This window comes from Danio rerio, chromosome 16, assembly GCF_052040795.2.
Source record: "Danio rerio strain M-AB ecotype USA chromosome 16, GRCz13ab, whole genome shotgun sequence".
Taxonomy (NCBI): domain Eukaryota; kingdom Metazoa; phylum Chordata; class Actinopteri; order Cypriniformes; family Danionidae; genus Danio; species Danio rerio.
The window spans coordinates 5,881,160-5,895,862 of record NC_141036.1 but is presented as its reverse complement, the minus strand read 5'-3'; the positions used below and the strand labels follow the sequence as shown (position 1 = coordinate 5,895,862).

The 14,703-nt window shown below is 34.8% G+C and overlaps 1 protein-coding gene across 12 annotated transcripts in view; it reads right to left on the bottom strand.

Annotated features, from left to right (window-relative positions):
• Positions 1-14,703, bottom strand: part of cyth2 (cytohesin 2) — a 39,107-nt gene that overhangs the window by 9,354 nt on the left and 15,050 nt on the right. For 11 of the 12 annotated variants that reach the window (XR_015510866.1, XR_015510862.1, XR_015510861.1 and 8 more), the window contains exons 2-11: positions 13,161-13,311; positions 12,886-12,952; positions 11,183-11,301; positions 10,099-10,179; positions 9,776-9,888; positions 7,430-7,578; positions 4,833-4,944; positions 2,501-2,577; positions 644-715; positions 152-306 (exon numbers count right to left, since the gene is read on the bottom strand). Coding sequence is in view for 1 of the 12 variants with exons in the window: in XM_087286523.1 (XP_087142649.1) it covers positions 152-306; positions 644-715; positions 2,501-2,577; positions 4,833-4,944; positions 7,430-7,578; positions 9,776-9,888; positions 10,099-10,179; positions 11,183-11,301; positions 12,886-12,952; positions 13,161-13,311 (1,096 nt within the window). In the remaining 11 variants the exon portion in view is untranslated. Of the gene's footprint in view, positions 1-151; positions 307-643; positions 716-875; positions 1,279-1,482; positions 3,908-4,002; positions 4,945-7,429; positions 7,579-9,775; positions 9,889-10,098; positions 10,180-11,182; positions 11,302-12,885; positions 12,953-13,160; positions 13,312-14,703 lie in introns of those variants that run through there. The other variant, XR_015510871.1, reaches the window with a different exon arrangement.

The window sequence follows — 14,703 nt, the reverse complement described above, 5'->3', positions numbered from 1 at the left end:
CTCCAGCACATATGCTGATAACAGCATCAGGAAATGCAAATATATTTCAAACGTCTATCAGAGGCTAAATGAAAGTTTGCACTATGGTCGGTGTGAATGATGTTGCTGTAAATGCAAGTTTAGTCAACCAAGATGCTGAGAAATCCCTCACTTGATGCTGTGTATCCACTCGTCCTTCTCCTCTGGGGTGGGAGCAGAGATCCGGTACACCATGTGGTTTCCCTCCACCACTCGACCATCAGCCTCCGTCTTACAGGCTTTAATCAGCTGACCGCGGTTATTCGGGATGTAGAGCTCAAAGCAGTTCTGTACAGAAACGTTGAGGCAGGCGACACTTTTACCACTGAAAAATTACCTCAAAGATCTGAAATGTTTTGGTGCATTTATCTTGAACTTTCTCATTTATACTCAGTAACTAGAGGCTGTCTTTCTAACTTTGATTTATAATGTTCTGATTTATTTATGCTTTTAAGAATTTTTAACATTTGGAGATAAAACATGAACTGCAGAACATGTTCTTACGGGAAAGCAATAACATGGTTGTCTTGCTTAAAAAAAATCTTATAAGTAAAGCAAATATAATACAGTAGAGCTAGGTGACAGCACTTTTATCATTGATGAATGAAAAGATCAGCAAACTTACTGGCTTTCTGGGGTCTTCAACCTCACGAATGCTCAGATTCTCCAGTGGAATGATGCCTCTGGGCTCCTTATCCTACACAAACACACACACACAAAGAAAAACACACACAGACCGACAAGTCAGATATGTTCATTTACTTATTCTGCCTTGTGTAATAAATAGGGGTGTAATGGATCACAACCAACAGTTCAAAACACACGTGACCCCTGGCTTAATTTTTATTTATTTTTTTACTTTAAAAAAATTTTAACGATCGCAGAGAGATCGTCTCTTGCATAATTCAAATCACACATAAAAGCATTTAGGGTTTCCTGTAAAAGATAATTATGACACAAGAAGTTGTGGTAGGTTATTCTGGATGTGGTGGGTTTCTTAGGTTATTAAAGGTGTTTTCTGTCACTACTTGTTAAGCCTGCATTAATGCATTCAGTGTAAGCTGCATTAGGGTTGTCTCGATACTGGAGTTGGATACCAATTGGTACTGAAATTTTAAAGGCATCCATTTCCCGTAAACATTTGGTCGCTGTGGAGCACGTTCTTAAACAACACTGATTTGCCGTTGTGTGCACATGTTCAACTGAAATGACTGTGATTGGCCGTAAAGGTGATCGGTTCACCAAACTCACCACTGTTTACTGCAGTGGTCACCAAACTTGTTCCTGGAGGGCCGGTGTCCTGCAGATTTTAGCTCCAACCCTAATCAAACATACCTGAACAAGCTAATCAAGGTCTTACTAGGTATACTTGAAACATCGAAGCAGGTGTGTTGAGGCAAGTTGGAGCTAAACCCTGCAGGGACACCGGCCCTCCAGGACCAAGATTGGTGACCCCTGGTTTACTGCATGTAACCACAGATACAGGGACACTGGAGCGTTTCAAAGCCACGATGCATCAGCGGATCGCTCATATGTCAGCTTATACAAACCAGCTCATCGGTGCGACTTTGAAACGCTCCAGTTTGCACTTTTGAAATTTCAGTACCGATTGGTATTGAATTCCAGTATTGAGACAACCCTAAGCTGTACCATTAATCATTAAAAGATTGGAATCTTTGCACTGATGCAACATAAATTATAAATAATGATGATTTGCATATGTTTATTAAACTTTCGGACCGCTGCATTCACATCTGTGTTTAAAAAGCGCAAAAATCAAGAAGGAGATTCAGTCTTTAGTTTACTGTCAAATTACACAGATTTACTGGGATAACCGTTTATAGTTTAGATATAACCACTGATGTTTATGTTAAAGATTAAAATCACTGTCATATGCATTTAACTTGACGCTCAAAAATCAAAGTTGTAGTCAGCAATTATATTATTTAACCAATAGGTGGAGACAACCAGCCAAAAAAAGTCACTGAATAATTCTTCAAAAATGATCCATGTAGCAATGAAACCTGAAGTTTTAGGAGTGAATAACTAAATTATTTATTGAAAATAAGACTAAAATAGAAATGTGGGTTGTACAAATTGTTTTAGCGTTATTAGCAACAGTAGGAGTAACTGAATTTTTCACAGCACAAAATATTTTACAGTTTATTTTTATTCAGCTGATTATTTCTTCATTGTATTTTTAATAAAATTACCTGCTCTCAGTTCAGTTTGTTAAAGTCAAAAGTTTCCTGCAGTGCTGGTTTTGTAATAAATGAAAAGCAGATTACATTTGTCTCCTCCCCTTTTTGGCTGATCGGTAAAATGGTCCGATCCGTGACTAAAAAACTATAATGTATCCGAACTGTGTGATTAGTGATCCTTTACACCACTAGTGATACATTAATATATCGTTTATTTGCACCGAAGTGTTTTATCGAGGTTTGTATTAAGTTGCATTAGATCTCTTTTGTTCTGGCCTTACCGTTGTGTACTCAAAGTAATAGAGGCAGTTGTCTGTCAGAATGAACCATCGTCTCTTCCATGTTTTTACTCGACCTCCTGAAGAAGATCACATGATTACAGATGTGTTTTTAAAACATCAATCATTTCTTGTGTCGTCTTGCTTCAATGAGCTCTTTCTTGAATTTAACAACAATTGAAGATTAACAACAATTAATAAAAAAAGAAACTAATGCATTCTGTTTTCCCGCTCAAATACCATGTTACTTTTTCAACTAGTCTTTTACGGTAGATGGCACTAGTTTCAAAGAGTTCAACCTAAAAATTCAAAATTACTCACTCTTTACTCTGCCTTAAGTGGTTCTAAACCTTTAGGAGTTTTTTTTATTCTGTTGAAATTAGAACAAAATAGGAAAGTTTAAAGAATGCTGAAAAAAAACTGAAACGATTGCCTTCCTTAGTAGAAAAACAACTATGATAGTCAAAGGTTACAGGTTTCCAGCTTTTATCAAAATACCTTATTTTGTGTTCAACAAAAAAAAAAAGATACTCATAAGGATTGAAACAAGGGTGAGTAAATGATGACAGAATTCTCATTTTTGGGTGAATTAACCTAGCAGACGACGCTCGAGGCTAGTTTTTAACAGCAGACGGCGCAGTAAGCTAGTTGTTGACAGCAGACGGCTATGTATGCTAGTTTTTAACAGCAGCTGGAGCTCTAGGCTAGTTTTTAACGGCAGAAATCATTATAGGCTAGTTTTTAACAACAGACATGTTTTAGGCTAGTTTTAACAGCAGACGGTTCGCTCTAAGTCAAGCGCTTTAGGCTAGTTTTAACTGTAGACAGCACTGTAGGTTAGTTTTTAGCAGCAGATAAACCTCTAGGCTAGTGTTTAACACTAAACAGCACTCCAGGCTGGTTTTTAACAGCAGACGGGGCTCTAGGCTAATTTTCACCAGCAGACATCGTTCTAGGCTAGTGTTTAACAGCAGACGGCGCGCTCTAGGTCAAGCGCTTAAGGCTAGTTTTAACTGTGGATGGCGCTGTAGACTTGTTTTTATCTGTAGACAGCACTGTAGGTTAGTTTTTAGCAGCAGATAGACCTCTAGGCTAGTGTTTAACACCAAACGGCGCTCTAGGCTAGTTTTTAACAGCAGACGGTGTTCTAGGCTAGTTTTTAACAGCAGACGGCGCTCTAGGCTAGTTTTTAACAGCAGACGGTGCTCTAGGCTAGTTTTTAACAGCAGACGGCGCTCAACAGCAGACGGCGCTCTAGGCTAGTTTTTAACAGCAGACGGCGCTATAGGCTAGTTTTTAAACAGCAGACGGCGCTCTAGGCTAGTTTTTAACAGCAGACGGTGTTCTAGGCTAGTTTTTAACAGCAGACGGTGTTCTAGGCTAGTTTTTAACAGCAGACGGCGCTCTAGGCTAGTTTTAAACAGCAGACGGCGCTCTAGGCTAGTTTTTAACAGCAGATGGTGCACTCTAGGCTAATTTTTAACAGCAGATGGTGTGGTCTAGGCTAGTGTTTAACAACAGGTAATGTGCTCTACGCTACTGTTTAACAGCAGGCAGTGCACTCTAGGCTAGTCTTTAACGGCAGGCAGTGCGCTCTAGGGTAGATTTTAACAGCAGATGGTGTCCTTTAGGCTAGATTAACAGAAGACGACGCACTCTAGGCTAGTGTTTAACAGCAGATAGTGCTCAAGGCTAATTTAAACAGCGATGACGCTCTAAGCTAGTGTTTAAAAACAAACCGTGCTACAGGCTAATGTTTAACAGCAGATGGTACTCTAGGCTAGTTTTTAACAGCAGGTGGCGCTCTATGCTCGTGCTCAACAACAGACGGTGTGTAGTGTCAACATTGCATATCCTGCAATGTGACTATTATGGATGAGCACTTTGTGGATATCGATGCTGAAATGATATATTTTGCAACTATATCCACTACAATAACAATGTTGCTGCGCAAACATGCAGCCATTCTGTGAGATGTTTTAGTAGACAAGAAAGGCTGTACGTACCTCCTGAAGAGTGAACGTCATCACCAGCATCAGCAGAGAAATCACAGGTCAAGCAGAGCAGGAGCCAGAAGAGATCGGAAAAAAGGGGGAACGAACCACAGGAAACAGAAACGCAGACGAGAAAGAGACACACAGGGAGAGGAAAACAGATTCAAAGGCTTTTAGTAAGTTCACAGAGCTGGCCATGCAAAAGAAAGTCAATCTCTGGAAGAGCCAAACACATTTCGCTTGTTTTTTGGGGGGGGAAACAAAAGTGCAAAAGCGCAGCGATGAGATCATAGAAAAATCATGCATCGGCACAGATGGAGAAGACGACATTAGGAACTCACCCAGCTTGAGGAGCCAGCCTTCTCTGTCCGGGTTGAAGAATGTGTGCGTCAGGTCATTCCCATCATCCTCCGGGATCTTAAAGGGCTCGTTCTTAATGCTATCATACAGATTCTGCAAAAAACACATTGTTTATTAAAGCATATTAGTTTAATTGAGCATTATGTGCCATCATTAAAAAAAAACCCATCAAAATAGAGAACTGATAGACACTTCATTTTTCATTTCAGCGTTGATCCATTTAAGGCGGAAGTGACAAACTGCAAGCTTTGGTTGTTTATATCAGTTTTATATCTTCTAAACACAAATTTTGTCACTAGCTTATAGATATCATTAAAACTAATAATACTGACTGTCACGCAGTGACAAAAAAACATATATATATATATATATATATATATATATATATATATATATATATATATATATATATATATATAAATATATATATAAATTTATATATATATAAATTTCACGAGACCTTTAGCACTGATGTCCAGTGTTGGCCAAGCTACTTTGAAAATGTAGTGAGCTAAGCTATCAGTTACTAGCTTAACTACACTAAAAGCTACCCTGGGAAATGTAGCAAGCTAAGCTAAAAGCAACATGGCAAAAGTAGCTTAGCGACGTCTAAGAAACACATTTTTTTATTTTTAAATCGAAGCAACTTCAATCCAAGTCAGTTCTGCCTTAGTGATCAATAAAACTGCCAATGAATCATGTGGCATATATGTTAAGTTTAATTATTTTCTGCAATAAAACATAAAAATTCAAGAAATTCTGTGTTGTACATTTAAAATACTACAGTATAGTATATGTATATATATTTTTTTAATCTTTTTTTATTCATTTCTCAGTAAATATAGGCTATGTATTTCAGTGCAATTGAATAAAACAGATTTATTTAACAGATTTATTTATTATATATAATATTTTAGTCACCAAACATATTTAGAAACTGAAAAATGATACAATTAAGTTCAAGCTAAATATCACAAATAACTTAAAATTTTTACAATTTTTTTTTGCTTTTCTTGACTTTTCCTCTTTAAATTTGTATTTAAATTTTTTTTCAATGCTATATAAATTTGGGTGTACTAGTTTTGGACCGTTAACATAAGTTATTTTGTTACATTAGCTCCAGAATTGGCTTCAGCACCGACTAATCTAATGTACAAACATAACATTGCATAGCTTTATTAAAAATATGAATTTAAAAGAGAGATTTGCGAGGGGTGTACTTATATATGCTGAGCACTGAACATATATATACAGTTGAAGTCAGAATTTCTTGCCCCCTTAGAATTGTTTTTCTTTTTTGAAGTATTTCCTAAATGATGCTTAACAGAGCAAAGAAACGTTTACGGTATGTCTGATAATATTTTTTCTTCTTAAGAAAGTATTATTTGTTTTATTTTGGCAAGAATAAAAACTGTTTTCAATTTTTTATTAACCATTTTAAGGTCAAAATTATTAGCCCCCTTAAGCTATTTTTTTTCTCCAATAGTCTACAGACCAAACCATCGTTATAAAATAACTTGCCTAATTACCCTAACCTGCCTAGTTAACCTAATTAACCTAGTTAAGCCTTTAAATGTCACTTTATGCTGAACACTAGTGTCTTGAAAAATATCTAGTCAAATATTATTTCCTGTCATCATGAAAAAATAAAATAAATCTGTTATTAGAAATGAGTTATTAAAACTATTATGTTTAAAAATGTGTTGAAAATTTTTTCACTTCGTTAAACAGAAATTAGGAAAAAAAATAAACGGGGGGGCTAATAATTCTGACTTCAACTATGTATTTATATATATATATATACATATATATATATATATATATATATATATATATATATATATATATACATATACATATATATATATATATATATATATATATATATATATTTATATATATATATATATATATATATTTATATATATATATATATATATATATATATATATATATATATATATATATATATATATATATATATATATATATATATATATATATATATATATATATATGAATACATATAAAATCAACAAATTCTTACAAGGGCACAGCATCTAAATTAACATGTATTTTGTTGTATGGTCCTTCTTCTAAAATAATTTCACTACAGTCATCTTTTCATCAAGCAAGTTTCTCCTGTCAGCCCAATGGTTAATTGGTGACGTCACCGACCAAAGCAAGAGGTAGTAGCACCCTTCCAAAAAGTTTGTTTCCAACAGTCATAAAACACAAAGAAGAAAAATTCACCAATCTCCCTATCATGTAGATTTACTTTCATCGGCTAGACACCGGCTTCACAGCTCTGTGACTGGCGGTGGCATCACTTAATGATCCACGATCGGTAAATGTAGTTTGTGTGGACGCTACTGCGCTACTTGCTTAAAATAATAGCCTCGCTACTGAAAACTATTTGATTTAGAAAGTAGCGACATTCCTAAGCAATGCAGTTAAGCTAGTAGCCTTACTACTTGTAGTGACGCTACTGCCCAACACTGCTGATGTTTTTATTTAATAGCCTAGTGTAATGAATATCTACTACTGGCTGGAGACATGCAGCAGTGTTTAGACTCACTCTGAGCAGCTCCTCTGGTAAATCTCCGCCATCATTGATGCCTCTGTTCATGCTGATGAAGCGTTCCACCGTGGGCTTGTCCCGCACGTTGGGGTTGTGCAGACTGGTGTTCAGCATGATGATGGCAAATGACAGCACGTAACAGGTGTCTGTGAGGGGAACACAGGTTAAGCATGGAGTTCAACCAAATGCTCTGACAAACTGAACTCTTCTGCCTTTATTGACCCTTTTTACATTTCCAGGTTTCTCAGGAGAGGAGTTGGTCATAGCAGGTAAACTTAGAGCGCAGTGAAAGTGATACTGCAACAAGTATTTTTTTTTACAATCCTATTTGCTGAAATAATGAAAGAAAAACTCTGTGATGGTGTTATCAAGGCTTTCAGAAAAAGGAAAAAAATTGTGAGACTGGTAACAGCAGCCGAAAGAGGGAACAACATCAAATTTAATGTCCTGCCCATAAACATTGCATTAGAAACGGCTTGCATAATTTGTAACTCATGTTTTGTAATTTGATGCAACAACAATATAATACACATGTAATGCATATTAATGCAAATACATAAAAAAATTAAATAAATAAATCTAAATATTAAAAACTTTCAAGCATTTAAGATTATGATGACTGTTAAACACGTCATAACAGTCTTGCAATAAGGCCCTATTGTGTTTTTACACTTATGCGATGTTGTTGAGTATTTAAATAACGATAATTCTTACGATGTATCAAAAAATACTATCTTTTTATTACCTATGTTTTTAAATAATTTATTTATTATGATATAATGATAAAACAATCAGAGAAAAGATATTTTTAGATCAAATTTATTCCAAATCTGACCAAACACTGTCAAGTTGCAAACATATAGGGCCCTATCATACACCCGGGGCAATGCGACGCAAGGCGCGACGTAATTGTTTGCTAGTTTCAGCTTGGCGCAAGAGTTGTTTTGACATTTTGCGCAATGCTGTTTAAATAGCAAATGCATTTGCGCTAATATGTGCGCCCATAGGCGTTCTGGTCTAAAAAAGAAGGCGTGTTGCTATTTTGAGGAACTTAAATAGACTGTTCAATAGACCAGATCAAATCAGGTCTAAAGTCCAGTGCAGAGCGCGTTAGTTGTGCCCCTCGCTTACACATTGCATAATAATAATAATACTAATAACATTGCTTACTACACACAGGATGTACAGCAAAACAAAATATCTTTACAAATGAAAAAGAACGAAAAGATTTAAATATTACAAAAAGTATTATTTTTGAGCCTACAAAACCAACTAAAAGGAAATGGGAGATGAGACTCTGATTGGTTTATTCTCAAAACACACCAATAACTCATTAAGAGAACAAGCTCAACCCTGTTAGACCATGCGCCGCGGCGCAAAGTGGATTTTTCCGTCCTTAAAATAGCAAAAGTAGATTCAGACACGCCCTTAATGCGTTTGCGCCCTGCGCTTTGGACTTTGCGCATGGATCATCTAAATAGACCCCTTAGTCGTTATAACTCTAGGAATGAGTAAGAACATCAGATATTCTGACTCTGATTGGCTGTTGTCATTTTACTCCCTCATCTCGACTATATTTTCAGCTCTGTGTTCACCTTTGGGCTGCTCCAGCCAAAAGCAGAACCGCAATTACTATAAATAAATTAAAAAAAAAAACATCTGCGATACGTATCTTGCATAAAATATTATCATGATCAACGATCATTTTGTAATATATTGTTACATTAGGAGTGTGCAAAATCAACAACAATGACAAAAAAAAACTGTAAAATGACCAAGTTTTGTTAACATTTTTTTGTGCTGATACACCGGTCATCATAAATAAACATGATCAGTAGAACTCTACCAGCAGGTAGCAGCAATTGCCATCTTAATGAGCGATTCAATGCATCTTTCATTCAAAACCATTATTTCAAAACAGCTGTTTATGAATAAGTCACTAAATCATCAAAAGATTTTTCAAACATTGATTAATTTAGAAATGAAACAGCACAGGCTTTGTTCTGAATATTTTTTCAGTAGACAAAAACACAATAGTTTGTCTAAAATGCAATGTTGTTTGTTGATATAATTTTATATAAAATACAATAACTGAAATAAGGTCACTTTCTGCTTTTATATCTTGAATTACAGGCTCATTCTAGCAGGATTTTTACATTTAATGCTTGTGGACTTTCAAGAAGTGTGTGTTTTTTTGCGAGTGACATGATATCGGTGCGAACATTATAAAAACAACAGTTACCATATTATCATAGACACTTAATATCCCACACTCCTAGCGTACATATGAAAACTTCAGGAGAGTCCCCACTGGGGTATAAAAACAAGTGGTGTGTGTGTGACCTGTGCTCTGGAAGACTCCAGGATTGCAGTGACAGTATCTCTGTGCGAAGGCCTCCATCATCCTGTCGATTTTTTGAGCTTCGCCTGGCAAGCGGAAACTCCACAGAAACTGCCTGTAGTGAACATTCACAAAACAAGAGTGTGATGAAAACAAGCACTGCACACAGATACTGTGTAAACACTGCAAAACTAACTATGAAGATGCAGAATTAATCTAAAATAGCAAGCGGCTTCTAGAAATGCTCTTTAAAGAAACATCCAGAACAGTAGCAAAGATACAATTGTTTAGGATAAAGATATGCAATAAAGAATTAATGATTTACCGAAGTGCTTGTACCAAGTTCAGATCTGTGAACTCGTGAAGATCCACAAATGCCTGCAATACCTTAATATTGAAGTCATCTCTGAAAGAAAAGGAGAATAATGTTTTATTATAATAATGTTAATGTTAAATTATTTCAAATCTAGACTAAAAAACTGTGGCAATGTACAAATATTTAGGGCTCTATTTTAATTATCTAGGCTCCTTGTCTAAAGTGCATGGTACAAAAGCATTAAGGGCGTGTCCAAATCCACTTTTGCTATTTTAAGAACAGACAAAAATACGGTTGGCGCCGTGGCGCATGGTCTAACAGGGTTGTGCTTATTCTCTTAATGAGTAATGGGTGTGTTTTGAGAATAACATGCATCAAATAAATCAGAGACTCCCAATCAGAGTCAGTCGCACCCTGGCACATATGCTATTTAAATGGCGGACTTTGTAAGGGGAAAAACTGATCACTTTACTACGAGAAAACAGTTAAACAGACCACCTGCAGCGCGAGGATAAAGAATGAGCCTCCTCCATTTGGCCTCCTTACTTGCACTTTCTTTTCACTTACTCCTTCACTTTCATGAATAAAAAAACAGAGTTGAACGCACTCCACTGAAGACACTTATTAGTCTACATAATTTAATTTATTATTTTATTATTAAATTTAGGTCTAATTTCCAGCAAACGTATAAATGAACAATAATGACGAACAGTGGTCAAAAAACTATATATCTAAACACACGTTCTATGCCCCATATGGTCCAAAACCCCACTTGTAGACAAATCTAAGCTTGTTTTTAACACAACAAATATAAATATAATAAATGATGATAATAATAATAATATCATATAAAAGCAAGTTGTCATGAATAAAATGAAAAAAATAAATTTAAATAAGAAAACTCAGGACTACAATGGAGGCTTCTAATAAAGTTAAGAAACAGATACAGAGATACAATGTTACAAATACGGAGAGAAACCTCTGCTAAAGTGACTTTAAATATCTTTTTAATATTCAAACAGCAACATTAAGTGCTACAGGAAGTGTACAAAGCATCGACGGACCCCTTTAATACAGCTGAACTCCACAGTACCTTTCACCCAGATAGTCTCCTATTGCAGTTTTATTGAGTCCTTCTCCTTTGTACAGAAACTGAGCAATGTCCTCTGGAGTGTGTCTGAGAAGCTCGTTCTCCACTAGGAACACAATGCCCTAGGAAAAAGACAAAACATTAAACAATTAGACCTCATTTAAAAAGTACTCAAGATGTATTGTGGTTATAGCAGTATATTTATGCACGTGTAAAGTTTGATTTTGGTGTAATTTGATTTAAACACTTTAATTCAACAAGGATTTATTGAAATGGAAAAAAGTGACAGTAAAGACAATAAAAACCCAATTTGTTAAAAACGCATAGTATCATATTGTATCGCATGTTTTAAATAAATCTAAAAAAAATAAATAAATTATATATATATATATATATATATATATATATATATATATATATATATATATATATATATATATATATATATATATATAATTCAGCTTGAGGTGGTAGCTGGATTAAAACAGACCTTTTACTCACAGCACATAAATGGTTGCATGCGACAAACAAAAAATAATGTGCTTTTTTACTATATTTTCATTTATTTTTGACACTTTTTTTACACCGTTTAATTTCAATGGCTTAAAGTTATAAAAAAATCCTGTTTAAATAAAAAAGAAATCCACTATTTTTATTACTTGCATGCAATTGAGGTGCCATATGCACACACTGACAGGTGACAAACATGGACTTAAAGATGATCTCGCTCTCTCTCTTTCTCAAGTTCCTTTATTGGCATAAAATTTTGTACAGTATTGCCAAAGCATTTTAGATATGCATAAAATATGTTATATATTAACATTATGAAATTAATAAAATATACAGCAAAAAAATGTAATGACAGAAGGAATAAAAAGAGACAATATTGTATAATTATAAGGCAAATTAATTCATGAACGACTTTTAAAAGTATACAAATATTTTGCAGCCAGAGTAATTAGTAAAGTTTTTCCTAGTTTAGGTTTAATGTTTCTCTCGTGACTGTGTGCATGCTGCGAAACCAATCGAAAATAGGCTTAAATAAAAACGTAATGCAAAAACGGATATAATTAACGCCAACTTTAGAAAGCAAAATCCGAATCCCAGACATTTTAGGAGATTTAGGAGCCTCTGACAGGTTGCATATTTTAAGGGCCCAAAGAGCACGTCTCTATAGGTCTCTGCAGAGCACTTGAGAATGTCTGTGGGAGTGTTGACAGTCCTCGTGCACACAAAACCAACAGTACGAAACGTTCTCTAGGGCAAGAGAAGATTTTCCACTGGTTTATCAATCGCGAATGTTTGGAAGATACAAAAAAAAAAAAAAAAAAAAGATGCGTCAATAAATACTTGGCCAGCCGTTAATATACCTGGTATATACCCCAAGTAAAGTCTACGCATGAGAAGCACAGTAATAAATACAATAAAAAAAAAAACAGCAAACAAACAAACGCAAGCTATAGCACATATCACATAAATACATTTATTTATAATAATAAAGAATATATTTTACAATTTTAAAGAATCCTAAATAAATAAATAGGTTATTTCCCCCCAAAAATGTGAATTAGATAAAGCTTAAATAAAACATACATTCATTCTCAAAGCAAACACTTATTTGAAATTGTAATAAATATACTACCATTTTTGACCAAATAAGCAAACAAATCAAATTCTCATCAACCCAAACTTTCAGCTCTGCTTACCTTTTTCGGATCCATGTTGAATTTTTTCCTGCCCATGGCCACATGTCGACTCTTTTGTAATGTTTTACTATAACAAAAACAGACATGAGGTCAGTACTGTTTTCATGTTTGAGGTGTAAAAAAACAACAACGAGTGTCCTACAAACCTACTGAACATTCATAACAGAGAGTTCAAGCTTATGTCAGCAACCGTCCTGTTCACACACCTACTGAGATAACCTGTGACGTGTTTTTATTTGACTGTTATCTATCAGAGAGCGCAAACAGAGGCTCACCTGCCCTCAGTGCTGGTCTCCAGTCCCTCAACCTCAATGATAGCTTCTCTCAGCTCCTCCTTCAGCCTCTGGATCTCCAGCAGCAGAGCACCTTTCCTGCGCCGGATCTCCTCCAGCTCGGAGCGCTCCTCTGGGCTTAGGTCCGCTGGGACTGGAGAGACACAAATGAGGACCATTCACTGCCTCGTTTCTCCATATTAACAATCTCTCGTCATGCACAGGACATTCCAGAATTGCTGGCCTGTGTCTAATGTCATTCAATTTATGATGCCATATGGAAACATCGATGAGGGCTTGGGGCTCTGCACATGTGCAGGCAATGTTTACATTAGGGCTGTGCATTAGGCGTATGACAGCATCAAATTGTCTTGTTACGATTGATAGCTGAAGGTTTTAATCAAGGTATTATCACAATATTAAACTACAGCTGAAGTTATTAATTTCTAATAACTGATTTATTTGATCTTTTTATGATGACAGTACATCATATTTTACTAGATATTTTTCAAGATAGTAATATTTAGCTTAAAGTTCAGTTTAAAGACTTAACTAGGTTAATTAGGGTAATTATTAATTAACAAGTTAGGGTAATTAGCTAACTACTTATAATATTATTGCACAGACAATAATCAATATTTTAGCATGTTGTAGGTTAGATTAGCATGTGAAAATGTTCATGTGTAAACTATAAATATAATTTATTAATTAAGACTCCAAGTGTTTGTTTTTTTTGTTATGAACACCACTGGAAATGCAATGTATATCATATAAAAAGTATGTTTAAACGTATAAATATTTATTCACTGTATTTTTAAGTGCCCATGATATCAATATTGTGCATTCTCCAAGCATTTGTTTTTTGTTATGAACACCACTGGAAATGTCATGTAAATCAAGTAAAAAAGTATGTTTAAAAGTATAAATAATAAATAATTATTCACAGTACTTTGAAGTGCCTATGATATTAATATTGTGCATGCTCATTATCCCGATATATTTAATATTATTGAATATTGACATGTGTTTACTGTGCAATACATTGAAATATTGGAAGTGTGCATTTTGCGATACATATATTGCAATAAATGAGTAATATAATACAAAATTGTTTTTACACCCTTTAAAGGTACTCAGGAAATGCAGTTACACCAGGTAAAGATGCGGTAAGGTAAAATAACACGAAACATGTTGATTACACTGCAAAATATTACTTTTACTGTTTGTTCAAACTACTTTTTTAAAATGAGGTAAAACAACACAATTCTTGAGATTTTTTTGGGGACAACTTAAAATGTTTTATGTTCAATCCGCTTATATTTGTAAAAACGAATAAGTATCTTAATTCCTTTATGTTGTCCCAACACAAATTAAGCTAGCTTAATCATTTTTACAAATTTAAGTAGATTGAACACAAAACCATTAAGTTTTAGCTCATTTTTAAAAAGCAGGTTGAAGTAGACATTGGCCGGAATAAGATTCTAACGGTATGAAAACCTTGGACGTAAATATCACGGTTTCACGGTATAAGATTACCAACGCAATT